At 36.4% G+C, this 16,975-nt stretch overlaps 1 protein-coding gene across 13 annotated transcripts in view; it reads left to right on the plus strand.

The window, feature by feature from the left end:
- Nucleotides 1-16,975, plus strand: part of DENND1B (DENN domain containing 1B) — a 279,446-nt gene that overhangs the window by 65,767 nt on the left and 196,704 nt on the right. For 11 of the 13 annotated variants that reach the window (XR_008999472.1, XR_008999473.1, XM_057508165.1 and 8 more), the window contains one exon: nucleotides 5,717-5,760. The exons of the other annotated variants lie outside the window; for them this stretch is intronic. Coding sequence is in view for 9 of the 11 variants with exons in the window: in XM_057508165.1 (XP_057364148.1) it covers nucleotides 5,717-5,760 (44 nt within the window). In the remaining 2 variants the exon portion in view is untranslated. The remainder of the gene's footprint in view (nucleotides 1-5,716; nucleotides 5,761-16,975) is intronic. 13 annotated transcript variants of the gene reach the window in all.

The raw sequence follows: 16,975 nt of genomic DNA on the forward strand, positions 1-16,975 counted from the left end.
CATCTCTGTCAGCATGTTTATGATTCTTATTTTGAATTCTTTGTCAGGAAGACTGGTTAGGTCTGTCTCCTTCTCTGGTGTTGTCTCTGTGATCTTTGTCTGCCTGTAGCTTTGCCTTTTCATGGTGATAGGAATAGTCTGCAGAACTGGGACGAGTGATGGCTGGAAGGACTTCCTTTCTTGTTGGTTTGTGGCCCTCCTCTCCTGGGAGAACAGCGGCCTCTAGTGGCTTGTGCTGCGCAGCTGCGCGCAGACAGGGCTTCTGCTTCCTGCCCGGCTGCTATGGAGTTAATCTCCGCTGTTGCCGTGGGCGTGGCCTGGTTCGGGCCACTGCTCCAAAGTGGTGGAGTCGCGTTGGGGCAGGAGCGGCTGGGAGGCTATTTATCTCCGTAAGGGGCCTCCCTGCTCCCTGCAGCCCAGGGGTTAGGGTGCCCAGAGATCCCGGATTCCCTACCTCTGGATTAAGTGACCCGCCCTGCCCCTTTAAGACTTCCAAAAAGCACCCGCCAAAACAAAACAACGACCAAAAAAAAAACAAGAAAAAAAATTTTTTTTAATTAAAAAAAAAAAAAATTTTTTTTAATTAAAAAAAAAGGTGGTCTTTCATTTTTCTTTATTCTCCGGTGCCAGCCTCAGGCCTCTGCTCACCGGTCTTTCTGCCCTGTTTCCCTAGTATTGGGGTCCCTGTCCCTTTAAGACTTCCAAAAAGCGCTCCCCAAAACAAAGCAGCAAAAAAGCAAAAAAAAAAAATGGTCGCGCGCTTTTCTTATGTCCTCTGTCGCCCAGCCTCCAGTGCCCGCTCACTGTTCTTGCTGCCCAGTTTTCCCAGGATCGGGGGCCCTGCACTCTGGCCCGGATGGCTGGGGCTGGGTGTTCGGCAGTCCTGGGCTCCGTCCCTCCCGCTCTGCCTGCTCTTCTCCCGCCGGGAGCTGGGGGGAGGGGCGCTCGGCTCCCGCGGGGCCGGGGCTTGTATCTTAACCCCTTCGCGAGGCGCTGGGTTCTCTCAGGTGTGGATGTGGTCTGGATATTGTCCTGTGTCCTCTGATCTTTATTCTAGGAAGGGTTGTCTTTGTTATATTTTCATAGATATATGTTGTTTTGGGAGGAGATTTCCGCTGCTCTACTCACGCCGCCATCTTCCGCCCCTCCCCCTCCAACAACCTTTTTTTTAGCAGAGCTTTGCTCCTACTATACCGAAAATAATTAGCGACTTTTACTCAAAACTCTGATCTTTGCATCACAAATTTTGCAATCTCCTTGAATTCATATTTCTCTCTTGCTTTTTTTCTCCTATAACAATGGAAAACATTTTCCAGCTTCTACTCAAGGCTCACCTAACTGTCTGGATGAGAATCCCATTCCTGCCTTGTGGTGATAGCATTTCCCTCTTTTCTGGCTTTCTGGTGTCTCATTAATTCCCATTATCATTTAAACTCGTTCAAGTCCATGCCAGTTTAAAAGAGAAAAAAAAAAAGTCTGTCTAGTTCCATCTCTCTCCTTCTACCTTATTTCTTCCTGGTACAGTCTTTCTTAAATAAGTTGCCTCCATACACTCTGTCTTTACTCATACTCATTGCGTAATCTTTTAAAATATGCCTTCTGCTTCCCAACTACCATTGTAGCTTACTTTACTGTGGCTTTATGCTTTAGATATAGTTTCCACTTTTAAGTCATCATCTTGCTTAATGTTTAACTACATTTGTTTGAGAACTTTTTAGATACGTTCTGTTCCCTTGATTTTTACAACACTGCACTCTGGATGTGTACTTTGTACATTTCTAGTTGTTTCTCTTGGTTTATGTCACCGTCTGCTTTCCGGGCTTCCTGTTATACTTAGGACACATTTTAAATTCTGGTCTGGCTTCTGCCTCTCCGGCTTCATCCCCTGACATTCTTTCTAATCTCCTATACATTCTAGATATATTTCATTTTTTACTTTTGGGAGTTTCTAAAATGTATTCTGCTTTCTTTTTACCTCCAAGACTTCATGCATTTGGTCTGACCCGTCTGGAATGCTCTTCCTTGCCCACATTATATATAGCTCAGATCAGCTTTTTGCTTGTCTAACTTAAGTGTTAGTTGACATGTACTTTCCTTCCTGAGTAGTTTGGTGACTCTAAATTAGATTGATTTCCTTATGTTGTCCTGTATGTAGTATCCTGTCCTTTTAGTATAACACTCATTAGATTAGATTGCATTATATGTTTGGATTCCCTTGTTTATTATTATTTGTAGAGACCCTGTTTTGTTTAGTTCACTGTTCTATTTCCATAGGTGAAAGAATAAAAATTACACATTTTCAGTAATGATTCTTGCTCAACTATATTCAAGAGACATTATTATTCCTTCATTAGGAACATTTTTTGAAATTATTAAACCATTGAATTTTCAAGTTGAGTTCAAGTGTTCCTGCAGGGCACCTTGTTTAAAACAGTACTTGGACCAAAACTAAATGGGTCTTTGACATTTTTCTCTATGTAAGCTACAGGGCTTTGGATACAAGGAATCTCCCAGTTTTCTTTAACACTGCATAGAGTTTTGAATGAAATAAGTTGAACTAAAGTTAATTGGGACAGGAATTATGGAAATTTAAAATAACTGCTTTCTAGGTCTCAACAAAGGAGGTTCTAGTGTTCGACATTAGCGTTAGGGCTAAGGCAAACCTCATTGTTTTGGCTTCAGCTGCTTCATTCATACAGTCCTGATTCTGCAATGTGGGTAGATTAAGCACTGAAACCTGTAATCAAACAGATGACTTACAAATGTTAAATATTCTTCCTTTTTAAAAGCATATAGTCTCTGAACTATGATTCTGCAAAAGCATAATTTTAAATTCATCTATTAATTGTACAGAATTAAGTAATTATTATTCATTAATGCAGATTAGAAAGTTATCCCTGCATTTTTTTGACAGTGTAGTTGAATCATACTAATATTTTAAGTTTTTTTATTTTTGTTTTCAATTAAGGGCTGGAAAATGTGAAAGGTCTGATTGATTACAAAGGACAATATGAACAGAAGTTATTTCACTTTACATTTTTAAAAAGCCTTAATTATGAATTTGGAATACTTGTGATAGTGATGTACAAATAATACTTTAAATGTTCTCCTTCAAAATTCTCTGATTTAATAAAAATTTGTAGATTTTTCTTATTATACTGTCACATCTCTTACTAGGAGAGATTAACTATATGTAAAAATCAAGTTACTTATTCTTCCTTTCATATTTGGTTTTTAGACTGTTGGTGGCAAAGGTTCTTTTTTAAATTTAAGATATGGAATCTCCTTAAGATACTGGGTCTCTTTCCTAGTAAACACTGGAAAGAAGAGAAACTGTCTCAGCCAATCACTGGCTCTGAGGATTCCCGCCAACAGTTCTCATTCTTCACCCATAAAATCAGCATAAAATTGACCTAACGTTGCCAGATGAGATCTCATGTCTGGAAAGTAATCCTTCGGGAACAGAATATTCAGTCTTTGTGCATAAATTTGACAATCAGATTATTATTATTTTTTTCAGAGCCCCTTTGTTTCTTCCTTTGCAGAACTTTGAAAAGTTGCAACAAACGTGTCAAATGTGTGCATCTAACAACATAGGCAGTAACTAAGTCCATTTAAAAATATGGTTGCACTTGATTACAATAAATTTTTGGGTACTGAAGTGTAAAATTCATGTAATGAAAAGAAAAGAAATAGGTTATTTTCTACTATGTGACTAAGCCAGTAGATGATATTTGCAGGTATTCACTTGCTGGTCCTCTGTGAAAGAACAGATAATGCAGGAAAAAACCAGGATAGTAAGGGGTGAAGAAAAGTGAGGTAGCAAAACATAGGTAAATGCTACAGACAATAGGAGCAAACTGTTAGGGCTGTTCAAGAAGGTAAGTGTCCTGGTTTTAAGTTAAAGGTATAAGAAATTTGTTAACATTTTCTCAAATGATAACTGTAAATTTGAGGTTGTTTAAAAGGGATATTTTAAATATTCACACTGAAACTCTAACCCTATTTTTTTATAAGAAAGGACTATTCTACATTTCTGCATGGTGATTTGTTTATATGACTGTTAGTTGTAATAACTTGTTTAATATTCATGAAGATTCCTTCATATACTTTTGGTTTGTGAGAGTCACATCTTAATAATACCATTTTGGTAAAACTGCCACACACACACACACACACACACACTTGCCAATAATAGCATTTTGGTAAAACTGCCACACACACACACACACACACACACACACTCTTGCCAGTAATAGCATTTTGGTAAAACTGCCACACACACACACACACACTCTTGCCAGTAATAGCATTTTGGTAAAACTGCCACACACACACACACACACACACACACACACACACACACACACACGCCAATATAATCTTCCACAGGACATTAATGTCAGTATTCTTAGATGATCTATAATGCATGTCACATTCATTTTAGGAATGTGTACATTTTGTTTTACAGGAAGGCATAATTTAATATTACATTCATAAATTTGTAATGCATTATTCTTGTATGTTTTAGCTGATGTATTATTTATTTTAATTTATATAGAAACTTTTTATTCATTAAGGAAAAAGGTTAATTGTAGAAAGAAAGCTTTCCTTTCTCTTTAAGTTAGAATATTTGAAGAAAATTCTTTTGAACTTAATAAGTAATACAGCTTATGAAAGGAACCAGCTTATGCTAAAAATGTTGCTAGGTGATTATTGAGTGTTGGAATAAAAAACTTATACAGAAATTATACATCTTTGGACTATTTTTTGAAAACAATATGAAATAGTGGAAGTCTTGTCATATTGGTGGTACTTGTTAACTTATATTATCTTGTTATATTGTTATATTAGGATCTCAAAGGTTTTTCAGAAGTATTATTACCCAGCATACACTATTCTTTTAAATCAAATCTGCAAAAGTTTGTTTTTGACTGAATTAAAAAATAAGTACATGATCAAAACATTTATTAGTGTTAGCTTAAAGGACTTCTTTTTATTATGCTAAGTAGAAGAGAAATAGTGTGAGAAATAATGAAAATGAAAAGCCAATAGGAATGCTTATAAAACAGCATTGATTTTTATATGTAAATATCTAGATTAATATTAGAAAAACTTCTCTGAAATACACTGCAAATATCATTTGTGTTTTAAGTAAACTTGAATCCTTACACCTTCCCACTTATCTATTATTCTTAAAAATGCTTTATACAGCTACAAATAAGGAACTTCAAAAGTGAACTTTGATATAAAAAAACTTTATTACAGTCTGTAAATTTTTATTTAGGATTTTAAATGGAAATTTAGGGTGATATATTTTTGTATAACCTCTGAGGGCCATAATGTATTTGATTGCATATTTACCACATTTATATTTTCTTTTCAAATTAAAACCAATATGTTAAGTGTGGTTAAATCTGAAAATTCATTTTCCAGAATCTTAAAATCTGAAGTATATAAACAAAGTGAGTTGGTAAAAGGAATGATTTTTAATAATTTGACCAAGTTCTTTTATTTGTCCCTGTTTCCAAAGGTCATTAAAACCCTTACAAGATCAAAAGACTTAAGTTTGAACCTCATCAATGTAAATGCTTAATGAAAACCTTAAAAATTATTTAAAAATTAGCTTTGACAATTTGAAGAGTATTTTAAAAAGACTGTTGCTGTAAATGTGTTCTTTTGCCTATGTTTAATGCAATGTGTCAATTATTTACAGATCCGATGGTTTTGTGGAAATTTCCAGAGGACTTTGGAGATCAGGTTGGAACCACGTAATTTTTAAAAAAACATTTAAAATTGGAATGTTATGATCATTATTATTGTTACTGCTGCTATACTACTACACATGAATTGCTTAAGTATTTTCTATTGATCAGCTGTCAGGAAAAAAGATGTGCAGAATATATGTGGAAAATCTTGTAGTACCAAGTAGATGGGTGAAGAAGCCCTAATGTTGAAACTAAGAAGAGCTGAATGTTTACAGTTTCAACATATTTAACACTCTTTTATTGTCGATGGAATACATACTTGGAAACATTTAAAAATTTGCCCATCAAAAAACCTGACAATACCACACTTTGTTGAATACCCACCTATTATTTCTGTCTACTTAGAAGTAAATAGTAACTGCTGTAAATAAGCAATCAGTTATCTCCTGTTATATCTGAATCACTTATATATGTAAGTTGAATTGACAATATTTTATTTTTAAATAGTTCTTATCTATAGCTTTATTTCTTAAAAGAAAATGGGAGAATTCAGAATGAATTTATACCATTTGTATTTTTAATTAATCTTTATGGTTCCTTAAGTATTTAGTATGAACAAAATTATTCATACTTGTATGATTAATTATTTTGACATGATGTATGTAAATAGAAAAACCTTTAAAAATTATAGGCTTATTTTAAAGTGCATTACATAATGGTTCACAGTACAAATTTAAATTTTTGTAGAAATAAACACTATCTGGAAATCTGATAAACAGATACCTTTTTTGTGTGTGTCTACAAAGACATGGGATAAAACAATCCTGTCACTGTTAAAATTATAAAATTGTAATAGTACAAGCTTAACTGAAAGCTGATAGAAGTTTTGTTTGAAGCAGTTCAGAAATAAGTATACAGATGTGATTTCAGTATACATGGAAGAAGAATTTTCTACATGTGAAAATCAATATATAAGACTAGGAAATTACACTGAAAAAGTCAGTTGAATGGGTGTTAAATTAATTAGATCTAGTTCAATCCTGGACTATTGTTTCATATAAAAAGAGGGTATATACTCTTAATTTGCTTTTTAGCCCTTTAGAGAAGAATAGATTTTTTAATATGTTAGGTATAAAAAAGAAGCCCCTACAGTGAAGACCTAGTTTGGACATATGAAGCTTAACTGGTTTGTTTCCAAATAATGTGTGCTTAGGTTAGAGCCTTACTGACTCATTTTGCCGTTTTGAAATACTGTTTTTCTTGGTCTTCTCAATACTCTCTTGTGCACTGATCCAAGAACAAACCTCCTATCCAGGTAGCCAGGTCTCTCTCTTTCTTCTTCTTCTTCTTTTTTTAATCTCTACCTCTTAAACTACGCCTGTGAATTCCTAGGGGTCTGAAGACTCCTGAGCTCACACTCCTGTGTGGGCGACAGTGCACATGTCCAGTTCAGTCACGGGGATTCTCAGTGAGACCGACTATTGCCATTCCTCATTGTGACTCATGAGCTAGTGATAGGAATTTTTTATCTGGGGCTGCATTATTTCTTTTTTCCCCAAATTGTGAGGTCAGTGGAACATTAATAAGCTCTCACACACTTAGTAAAACACAAAGTAGTTAACCATGTGATGGTGATGAACATTCTTAAAGACTTTCTGAAGGTACACACTGACAAGAGCTTTAGAAACGTTTGTCTAACTACCTCACTTTAGATTTAAGAAACCAAACTGAATATAGGATTCTAGCCAAGGGCCTTGAAGAATGGCTTTGCTGTAACTTTTTGGTGAATAATCTGAATATGCAGGTAACAAAAAGACTGTGTATTTCTCAACCTGCTTACTACCTTCATGAACTGCTCCTTCCCCAACAGCCTTTTCACTGGATCTGAGACTGCTTTGGTAATAATACTATTTAGTAGGCTCTTTATTTAGCTCTCACCATGTTCTGGACACTGTACTGGGAGCTTTATGTGTGTAATTCATTTTATCTGCAAATCCTCCCAGTACTGCTAGGATACGAGATAGTACCATTCTTGAAACTAAGGCTTCAGTTAGGAACTTGCCTGAGCTCACGCTGCTTGTAAGCGGCAGAGCTAAGATCTGAAGGCAGGTGTCTCTCACTGGAAAGCAATTAAGATACATTGTTTTCTTCTGTTTGGGATGCTGGCCCAAACCCTACTCATTTATTTTAGCTCTTTAAAAAAAGTTTATCATAGTGTTTTATTCCTCAGTATTTTTGTAATATGAAAGCAGTATGTTACTTTATCCAAAGAAATAGTACCAACCCACTGCCATTTGGTTCTACCACTTGGAGTTACAGATCCATCAGAGGCACTGGCTTATTACATGCCTCTTTGAGTATGTTTTCCTTCTTTTGGAAATAGGAGAAGAGCCCAAGTCACATTTCAGGAGTAGTAATTAGAATTTTTTGGGTGGGAGGTACAGTGAAGAATTGTGTATAGGGTAGTAGAAGATTATAAATGTAAATGGGGCTGTGCCTTGGCAACAATTAAAGGCCTTGCTGAAAAGTTGGTCCCTTAAATGAACTTGGGGAGAGTGTGATACAATAAAATTAATCTGTTAGGAGGACTGATCTGGCAGAGATTTCAGTATGGGTTGGTCGTGGGAGAGACTGGCCGAGGAAATCCCTTGGCGTTGTAGTGGTTGAGCTGAGGCGTAAGGGAAGAGTTGGTTACACTGAGAATGAAAGAGGATGAGTACGAGGGGCTGGAGGGAGACTGCATGCGAAGGTGTTTTGGGGGCCTGGCGTGGAGTAGAGTAATGACGAGGGGATGAGTCTGATTTTTTCACTTCAAGAAATGCTGAATGGTCTCCACGCAAGTGATGGGAGGGGATCTGAGGAGTTTGAGAAGAATGAAGAGTGTTACAGCCTCAGGGAACACAAAGGTGTGAATGAATTAGGGCTGCTAAACAGACTTACTTGAGGTCAGATTTGTGTTTTATGAGTATTTTCAGGGCCCTGCTGAGATGAGGGCCCTGGCCCTATCTTCCCATCCATGCCCCTGATATGCAGTACCTCGTCTTACATTTGCAAGAGGTTTACTGCTGCTATATAAAATGAGTAGTTTTGTTTCTTTTTTGCTGCTGTCAAGTTAATCTCTCCATTGCACTTATTTCCCTATAGTTCACACTACGCTTAATGGCTTGAGGCTGTTTTTCAGAATACTTATTTTCCCTGCTCTGCTTGTCATTTTCGTGCCTCGCTTTTCTGTAGTATTTCCGCTTTGCACGCATCGCTTAGTCTGGTTCTTAGGTGAGAGAAGTCAGCCTTTGTGAGAAAAAGACTTTTAGAGAGGGGATTAGTAGTCAAGTCTTACAAACACTGGAGTCAGATTTGTGTTTGAATCATGACTGAGTTTACAGATTGTGTGAAGTGTTGCTTTGGAAAAGGGATCTAATCTCTCTGAATTCCTCACTTACAAAATGGGGCTGATTTTATTGATCTGACAGATTATGATAATGAAATGATCCAAACACTATAGAGCACTCAGCATAGCGGCTGACACATAGAAAACCAGTAGCTTTATTATTACATTGCAAGGCCATGAATGTTCATTAATTTTTGATGAGGACTAGATAATGCTTCTTTATGTGAATGGTTTAATGAAAGTTTGAAAATTTCACTGCTTTATGGACCTTCAGGAAGATTTATAATTTAGTAGCCTAAGAGGTACTAACATTTAAAAATTCTTCTCTAATTTATGCTTTCTGGCTTAATTTGTTTCTGTGCCATTAGTTGATGACTAGAGTGGATATATTCTGTGTAATTGGCAAACTTTGTTACAGCTTTTAGTTAGTTATTCTTGATGAAAATCTTAAACTGTATTTAAGATTTCTTTTTTTCAAGATGGCTCCAAGCAGAGGTCATAGGACCATGAGCATAATCTTTTAGTAATGGCCAAGACCTCAGAAATTAAGACTATTTGCTCAGCTTTTAGATAGGAAAAATATGATTATAAAGAACTGGCCCAGGGTCATACTTCTTATTTACTTTTAACCCTTCAGTCTTACAGTACTTTTCCCATTTTCACACAAACTATAGGACTTTCATGCTTCTGGGCCATTTCATGAGCCTCGGATACCTTTCCCATTTCTCTAGTGTACTTGCTCCATAATGCAACTTAAATGTTTATCTGCTGTGACAAATTTAGGCATTTCTGTTTTTGTGTTCCGTATGCATTCCATACATGGAGTCATTGTTTCTGTGTGTCTTATTTCAATGAATGTTCCACTTATGATGCTTTCCCAAGCCAGGGACTTTATATTATTTTTGACTTATCTTCTTTCCACTCAATTGCTGTAACCAATCTGTCATCAAATCCTATTGCTTGTACCTCTTTTATCTCTTGTAAATCTATCTACTTCTCTTTATTTCTAGGGTCCTGTCCTTAATTTACATCCTCCTAACCCTTCCTTTCCCCTCCATTTTCATCCTTCTGTACTCTCCACATGAAGCTGGGGTGACCTGAAAGACAACAGGCCGATCCCCAGAAGACAGCTCAGTGCCCCCACTGTCACTGGTCCCTCGGCGTGCTGGGCTGTTTGGAGTGTCACCTACATCAGGCCATTTGATCCTCGTGATACCCCTCTAAGTTCAGGGGCCACTGTACTTCCCGTTTTACAGAAGGAGGAACAGGCACAAAGAACTTACTTTACGTGGCAGAAGTCACACAACTAGTAAGTGGCGTTGTTCCAGACAGTGTGGTGCAGAGCCTGCAGTCTGGATATACTTAAACTCAGTGTTCCCCATTCACACCTTCGCAATACAGTTCAGCCTTCTTAACATGATCACATCCCTGTTTCAAGTCCTGTGTTTACATCTTTAGTCTCATATTTGTCAGTCTTCCTTTTTTCTCATTTTAAAAAATAGTCAGTACTTCATAGTGAACTTTTCCTTATATACCATTCATTTACATTCTCTTTGAACATATGAGTCTTTCTGTCTGAAAAGCTAATCTCCAACTGACACTTCTCTGTTTGACTATCTTTCTGATATGTTTCCCACATTATGGCACTTATTAGATCTGTTAGTCTCTTTACTTTCTATTTTACCCCATTAACTAAATATCTCTAAGATTAGTATTAAAGAATAACTTTAAAAGAAGATGTAATCATGACTTTAATACAAATAAAAGATTTTATTTTTGTTGAGGTTTTTAAATTCATTAATTGATGAGGATACCAGTAAAATGTTACAACCTATTCAAAGGAGAGTTCAAAGTATCACACTTATATAGATAAATCTGGAGTGCTGTAAGAAATTTACAAGTAAACATAAAAGTAGTTTTTTTCATTGGGGGGCTGAAGAAGGAGGGAAATTTGTTGTCCTTCCACCAGACATGTCTGTGGACAATTATTATTTGCTATCATTTAGCTATAATTTACAGAGTTGTAAAATCGCTTAAAGACAATGAAAGGCACAAGAGCCCTTTCATTAAGCACAGAACACCATTTCAGAAGGGTGTGCCTGACTAAGGCTTGCTTTCCATTGAGGACAACCATTCATCTTTTGGTCCATTTCAACCTTTAACAGTTTTTCCCTCTAGTCTTCCTCTCCCTCTTGCAAGCACAATAATAACAAAGAAAGGTTATTCTAGATAACAAGACAAGTCCCTAATGATCTGGCATGATTATTTACACGGGTACCTCAAGAGTGTTAATTTAGCTTGTAAGCCTCCATGAATTTAATTTACATATCTAGAACCATGCAGTATAAAACAATTATTATAGCTACACAATTAACTTCTTTTTGGAAGTTTCATAAGGAATTTCAGATTGGACTTTAGTAACTCCTGTTATTTGCTATCCCAAAGCTAGAAAACCAAGTCCAAGAAAATAATCTTTCCCAGATTTTTACATGTATTGTCTATAATTTCGGTAGTTCTTCTCAAGGTTCGCAAAATTTGCTAAGGGCCCTTGTTTAGTACCTACCTGTAAGGCTGGACCCTGTCAGCCAGGCATCAAGCCAGTTGTCCTGGGAGGGCTTTGTAGGCTCCATAAGCATAGCTAACCTTTGTTCCTTAAGCATGCTTTGACGTGGCTGATTAAACAAGAGTCTTTCTCAAATATGATGCTTGGTTGTGTGATTGGTTTTTCCAGGTATATTCTGGTAAAGGAAGGACAGATTTTTATTGAACTGATGCAAATGACTGTGTTGTCATGAAAAGTAAAGGGACTTGGTAAAAGTTTCTGATTTGGGGAGGGAGGGAATTGGTGAGAATCAGATATAATTTAAAAATTATATTTCAGTTTATAGAAGCAAAGTTTACTGAGTTGTTTTTGGGTTACAGACAACGTAGGAGGACATAGAAGAGCTTCCTTATGTGTCCAGAAAATCAAACATTAAGACAGCATCGACAGCATTTTACATAACGTTTACGTCATTAGTTTACTAAGTAGAGGGCATTCAATCATTTTTCTCCTGGACCTGGCTTAACAGTCTCATGAAACTTTCTGCTTCTTGACTGAAAAGGGAGTGTTGAAGTCCTTACTCCATCCCTGGAATGGCATGGAAGTTGCCTCAGTGATGTTAGTTCAAAGGCCTGGACCTGTCTACTCTTCGAGGTGTCAGGAGTGTGAAATACCTGATGCAACCACTTTCCACAGGCTCTCTGAGGCTGAGCCACTCTGTTGAAAGCAGTGGCCTGTAGCTCTTAGCAGAGCCTTCAGGCACGTATCAGAAGTTAAACTATCTGTATATAACAGAGATTTAATGGCTATATGATTAATTTATTACTGATAATTTTCAAGTATGAAAGATCTGATGAGGGTTCATAATAAAAATAAAATGTGGAAAAGGAAATTTGATTTCTTCTATTGTATGAGAAATGAAGAAAAAAGCCACTCAAAAAAAGTTTTAGACAAAATGTCTCCAAGAAGATGAGTAAGCCTATTTTCAAAGGAGTTGGTTAAAGTTATATTTGATGTGTAAAAAAGGGTGAACAAAATTTGTATACAGAAACATTAAAAAAATACAGCATGCAATAATCTGAGACATATTATAACAAAAATATACCAAGAATATTAAGTAAAGAGATTAAGTACATGTGGAGTAAGCCTGGAGAAATGTTATTTTTTTTTTTTTTAACTTCATGGGTAAGTCTGATGTGCATACAGTTGAGAAACACTGGCCTAGAAGATGCCAGGGATTTAAGATAAAGAAAGTCACAGTGTCTAAGCACTTTGGTAATAACTGAAATTATAACTGGCAATATTTACTTTGGTTGCCTGTTGTCATCAGGCAGAGCAGTGATAAGTATGGAACATTCAACAGAACCATTTCATGAGAGTTTTGATGACTGTTGTCCTGGAGAGTAAAACATACGATAGCAAGGGTATTGGCATATCTTTGGGAACCTCCCATAAAGCATATGGTTTCTTAAGTATTCATATTCACAGAACTTCCATATACAGATACAACATAGGGCAATCTGAGCATCTCTTCTGATTTGTCAGCTGTTTGTATGCAGCTCATATAATAATAACATATCAAACAAACCAAGTTATTTCTAGCATCTCTGCTAGATGAAAGAAAAGGTAAGAGAAAAAATCCCTGTGATTCTCAGGGAACATCTAGGAAATCACCAAGATAGTTTTAATTATAAAACATAGTCTAGCAGTTTAAAATTTTTTTCTATATTCAGAATCTGAGTTTGGGAAGGCAAAATTGAAGAAGTTGAAAGATTTGGATATTTGATTCAGATGGGATCCATAAGTGCCTAAGAAGCAATATTTGGTTCTGTTTTTTCAAAGCGACAATAAATTATTTAACAAATGCAGACAGTGACATGGCTGGATAGTTCTTTCATAAATGAGGAACTCTTGTACTTTTTCCATCTTTAAATAATAGAAGTAATAAAACCAGAATCACATATTATTAAATGACAAAATTTACATTTTAAGTTTTATTTCATTGTGCTCTCTCATATTTAAGAACAAACCGACCCTTAAGACATATCAGAGATCTGCAAGTTCAGACTGATTTCATCATCATCATCATCTTAATTACAGTATTGTGTTAATATGCTGTGCATTGGTGATTGCTATCATTGAATGAATTCATATATCTTTTGCAAATGTATTAATGTTAATTTTTAATACAATAAATTTTAGTAGTTATTATATAACAGTAGCCTCTCACCATCCTCAGTAATAAGTCCCAAGAATATAGAGGTTGGAAATAAAAAGCCCAAGAATTGCTGTTTTAGGATAAAACTATTCTTGGGGAAGAAAAGTATAGACACATATTTATCTGACACAATCGTTGCTAGTTTAGTCTTAACCACTGATGTTAACTGTAACTTTTAACCTTATTAACTAGTTTCTGTCTCACAGAAAAAGGAAATTAAAAATAAAATCCTGAGGGGTGAATAACTGAGAACTTTCTGTCAGGCACATGCATTTAACAGGTTGACAGACCTCATCAGTACTCACAGTACAGCTTTGTAAAGCCACACATCCATTTACATTTTCATAAAGTGTGGAAAATGAACACATCCATTAACATGACCCAAATTCTAGCTTTTTAATAGCATACAAAAATGAGAAGTATATAGACTAAAATTATGCCTACTAATCAATGTTCTAGTATTCTTAGAAATTAGGTATGCAATGATTATACATTAATTAACTCAGTATCAGTTCAATATTTTGGTTACTTAAAGATTTTGGAAATTATGTGTTAAGTGATATATCATAAAATATAATTATTGTTGAAATATAAGTTTACAAGAGTAATGATTCAACTTAGTTGAATAGAAAGTTACATTAAAACCTATGTTCAGTACACCTGTGTAAATTCAGGAACAACAAACCCAGGTAGAAGAAATGTGTGCTTATATTACACTTAACACTGATGAATCAGGGAAGAGACAGCTTTATTTATTTAACCAAAATGATACAACCAAATGAGTTTGCAGAAGATCTACCTTAATTATGTGAATTTGAATTCTCTAGGATTTTTTTTTGAAGTTTAGCCCGTTTGAAGTATTAGAAGTTTGATTTCTTTATTTTATAGGACTTTTAAGAATATTCAGTTTATGTACATTTTATGAGCTAAGCAGAACAGAACCCTTTTAATTTATTGGAAAGTTTTTTTTAAAGGCATCATTTTTCAGAGGAGTTTAAGCTTCATGATAAAATTAAGAGGAAGGTACAGAGATTTCTTCCTCCCCACACAGGCATGGCCCCTGGCCATCAGCATCACTCACCAGGATGGAGCATCCTTACCAGGGGTGAACTGTACGGGCACATCGAAATGACCCAGAGTTCATAGTTCACCATACGGCTCGCTGCTGGAGGTGTGCCTATTACCTGTTTGGACAGATGTGTGATGACACAGAACCATCATTATATGTCATACAGATATTTCCACTGCTCGGGAAACCCTCTGCGCTCTGCTGTTCACTCTTCCCTGGAACGCCCACCCCTAGCAATTCCTCATCTTCTCACTCTCCGTAGGTTCGCATTTTCCAGAATGTCATACAGCTGGAATCATACTGTGCAGCCTTTTCCGAATGGCCTCTTTGACTTAGTAATATGCATAAAAGACCTATCATGTCTTCTCATGGCTTGGTAGGTCTTTCCATTTTAGTTCTGAGTGATACCCCGTCGTCTGGATGCACCACAGCTTATTTATCCATCACCTACTAAAGGACGTCTTGGTTGCTTCCAAGTTTAGTAATAATGAATAAAACTGTTAAAAATATCAATGTGCAGGAGTTTCTTTAATTTGTAAGACTTTATAATCTAGTTTATTGATATTCTCGAGAGATAGGGAACCATTTCACCCTAAGTGAACAGCAGCAAAGGTCTTCCTAAATTACAGTCATATAAACTCACAGACACCAAAGTTTGGTGGTATTTTTTGGTATACTCTATATTGTGCACAGGTAGTGTAGATATGTAGGAGGTTGAAAGATACATTGTTAAAAGTAATGCTATATTTTGCAAAGCCTTTTTTTATGTTTCTGGTTATTATATCAGAGATGAAAAATTTTGCCAAGTATCAAACAAATGAACTTCACTGAGGTGATTAGCATGTAGCTAAAGGTGTCTTAAAATTACTCATAGAACAATTTTTTCAAGGTACTGGTCTGGCAAGACAAGGCTGTGAACATGAAGAGGTGTGGTCCTTGCCTCCCAGGAGTCTTACTAGAGACAGGATGATGAGACTGGGAGTAAGACGTAGACGATCGCTGTCTCTGCCTCTCCTGTGAATGTATGACTTAAGGAAATCATTTTTCCTCTCTTAATTTCAGTATTCTCTGTAAATGAGGGATTCAGGAGGGAATGGCCATTTGTTGTTCTTACAGTATTCACTTCTACATATAATTACAGCAGAAGGTCAGGTATAACATGTGCCGTGAACATTACTAACAGTGTAATGTGTACGTTCTGGGAAGGAAGGCATCACAGATGTAAATGAGCTAAAAGGCAAGTGGTTAGTGAGGAAGAAGAGGTAGTAAGTTTAGACTAATTGTCCTTGTGGTGGCAATGTTAGGGTGTTTTGGTAGCTTCAAGGACTAAAAGGCTTAAGGAGGGAAGACTATGCTTATAGGGAACAGCAAGAAACCGTTTTAAAAGGAAAGGTTGAAGATAGAAGCTAAGAAGTTGAAAATTTATATAGTGAGAGTTACTAGAGATGGCAAGATGACAGGTATTATCTGAGTACATACTATGCGTAATTTTTCTAACACTAGATGAGTAAAGCTAAATACAGAAAGTTCCCAACTCAGAAGGACCTCATAATCACAATGTAATGCTGTCTGTGCTGAAATATGCAGGCTGTAATGTGGTGCAGGGAAAATTGCATCGCAGCTCCAAGCGGAGGGCTTAGCTTTGGGTAGCGGTGGTGATGTGTGCTCCTTTGAGAGGCAGAAAGGATGCAGAACAGGTGGCAGGCGCTGGGTTGATAGAAGATGGCATTCTGGGAAGACTCAGTTCAGGGATATTGAAGTCATCTTTTGGATTGTCATCCTTAGACTGAGATGACTTGAGAAAAAAGGAGTAATGGCATGTGAGAGGGGAAAGTCTGTCTTAGGTATCCTGCATAGGTCCTGTCTGCATTGCTGTCTCTGGCTTCCCCAAGAATCGCTGTCAGTTGGTACATATGGAATAATGACAGTTGAATGGTGTACTGGATTATTTCGGGGTTTGAGAGTAATTAGAGACCAGCATTGAGGGTACCGCTAAATAGAGATTGGTTTCCAGGTCTCTGAGCTGGTGTAAGCATAGCGCTTAGGAAGA

The sequence above is a fragment of the Manis pentadactyla genome, chromosome 9 (genome assembly GCF_030020395.1).
Source record: "Manis pentadactyla isolate mManPen7 chromosome 9, mManPen7.hap1, whole genome shotgun sequence".
Classification (NCBI taxonomy): domain Eukaryota; kingdom Metazoa; phylum Chordata; class Mammalia; order Pholidota; family Manidae; genus Manis; species Manis pentadactyla.